Genomic DNA, 1,818 nt, shown 5'->3' with positions numbered 1-1,818 from the left:
CTCACCTCAGCCTCCCAAAGGCACGGGATTACAGGCTGAGCCACCGAGCCCGGCCAGGAATCTTAATTATTAACATAGATCTTGCTTATCATCATATTTTCTGAGTGACCAGTGAGTAGGTCAGAGTGCACAAGGACATGCCAAGAGACAAGGTCAGATTTCTCAGTTTGAGGCAGCTACGTATAGGGCATGAAGGAATAGCCAGAGAGAAACATCCTTTCATATAAGAGATATAAATGTAAGACTCCAAAAGGGGAGTCTTTGGTGGCTCAGCCTGTAATCCCAGGACTTTGGGAGGCCAAGGTGAGTGAACTACCTGAGCCAGCGGGTTTGAGACCAGCCTGGGCAACTTGGTGAGACCTCATCTGTACAATAAATAAAAAAAACTCAGCTGGGCATGGTAGTGCATGCCTGTAGTTTCAGCTACTTGGAAGGGTGAGGCAGAAGGATCATCGGAGCCCAGCAGGTCGATGCTGGGGTGGCTGTGTGCACTCCAGCCTGGGCGACAGGGTGAGACTCCAACTCAAAAAAAAAAAAAAAAAGAAAGGGAATCTCCCTATCTCAGCTTGAATAACTACTTACTTTATGGTTAGTCAAGAATAATGGTGCTGGAATCTTTCTCAACTCCTGTGATGTAGATGGCTGGAGGTGAGGGGAGCTAGAATGTCACCTCACTCCTCAGTACAGTCTCAACAAAATGTTAAGGATCTAAAACCTGGTGAACAGGCTCCATTTCTACCCAAGAGAGGCCAAGAATCAGGCAGGAGGGAACACCAATGCTGCCCGAGGCAGGCAAGATTAGATTTTTGGACCAAGTGGTAAATGTGGGGGAAGGGAAAAGAATGGGGAAGGAGGACAGCCGTGGGCAGAGCTGTCAGGAGATGGTTCCTACCCTATGAGTTTCATGTCTCCATCGGACGTCTCCTCTTTTGCAGTTGACTTGGAGCAGGTTTTGGAGCTGGATTCCCTGGAGTACCTGGAGGCGCTGGAGTGTGTGACGGAACGCCTGGAGAGCCGCGTCAACTTCTGCAAGGCCCATCTCATGATGATCACCTGCTTTGACATCACCTCCAGGCGCCGATAGAAAGCTGGACTCCTGTCCTAGCAGTCCCCTCGCTCCCTAGGACTTCACGGAGACGTCACCTGCCCCCAGGCCCTCTGTGCTGGTGGCAAAGACAATGAATGAGGATGAAGGTTGGTGGCAAGTCTGGAGTGAGCGTTGAGCGGAAGGCGAAGTTTTCTTTTGTTTTCTATAGGAAAGGTGCAAACGCCAAACACCCATGGAAGGAGAAAATGATGGCCCAAGGGATGTTGAAGCCCCGCGAGACTGAAAAAGCACTTTGAGGAACTTTAAAGACCTTGTTTGTACATAAGAACTGCTAGCAAAAGACACCTCACTCTTCTCTTGCTTTAGTGAGAAAGGGGGAGGGTGGACATAGGATTGCTGTGGAAAGAGAACGTAAAACAACAAAAAATGACCCAGAACGACTAAGTGCCTTGCAAATCTTTATTATTATCCAAACATTTATGTTCATACTTTCTTGTGTACAGATGGTGCTAGTCAAGATGAAAACTACAAAACAAAAAAGAAAAACACATTTTTGAAATGTATTTACAGCTCGTTTTCTCTTGGTGTTTTATCCTATTTCTGACTTGCTGTTTCTAAGTAAGTTGTGTTTGTAGAACTATTTCCTAATCAGTATTGCATATGAGTAAATGTTAACTGTCTTTTATGGTGATTCTGGTAAGGCCACTCAAACAGAATCTAGCGGCACAAGCCAGTGTTTGCTTCCAAAGAAGTTTTGGAGCCGCAGGTCA

At 46.6% G+C, this 1,818-nt stretch overlaps 1 protein-coding gene across 1 annotated transcript in view; it reads left to right on the top strand.

The window, feature by feature from the left end:
• KIF26B (kinesin family member 26B) overlaps positions 1–1,611 on the top strand; it is a 286,675-nt gene extending 285,064 nt beyond the window's left edge. The window contains exon 16 of the mRNA XM_021716370.1: positions 936–1,611. Coding sequence (XP_021572045.1) covers positions 936–1,084 — 149 coding nt within the window. The 3' untranslated portion in view covers positions 1,085–1,611. The remainder of the gene's footprint in view (positions 1–935) is intronic.
• Positions 1,612–1,818: the final 207 nt, after the last annotated feature.

This window comes from Carlito syrichta, unplaced genomic scaffold, assembly GCF_000164805.1.
Source record: "Carlito syrichta isolate Samal-C Ts95f unplaced genomic scaffold, Tarsius_syrichta-2.0.1 Scaffold308800, whole genome shotgun sequence".
NCBI lineage: Eukaryota > Metazoa > Chordata > Mammalia > Primates > Tarsiidae > Carlito > Carlito syrichta.
This window is presented reverse-complemented; position numbering and strand designations above follow the sequence as displayed.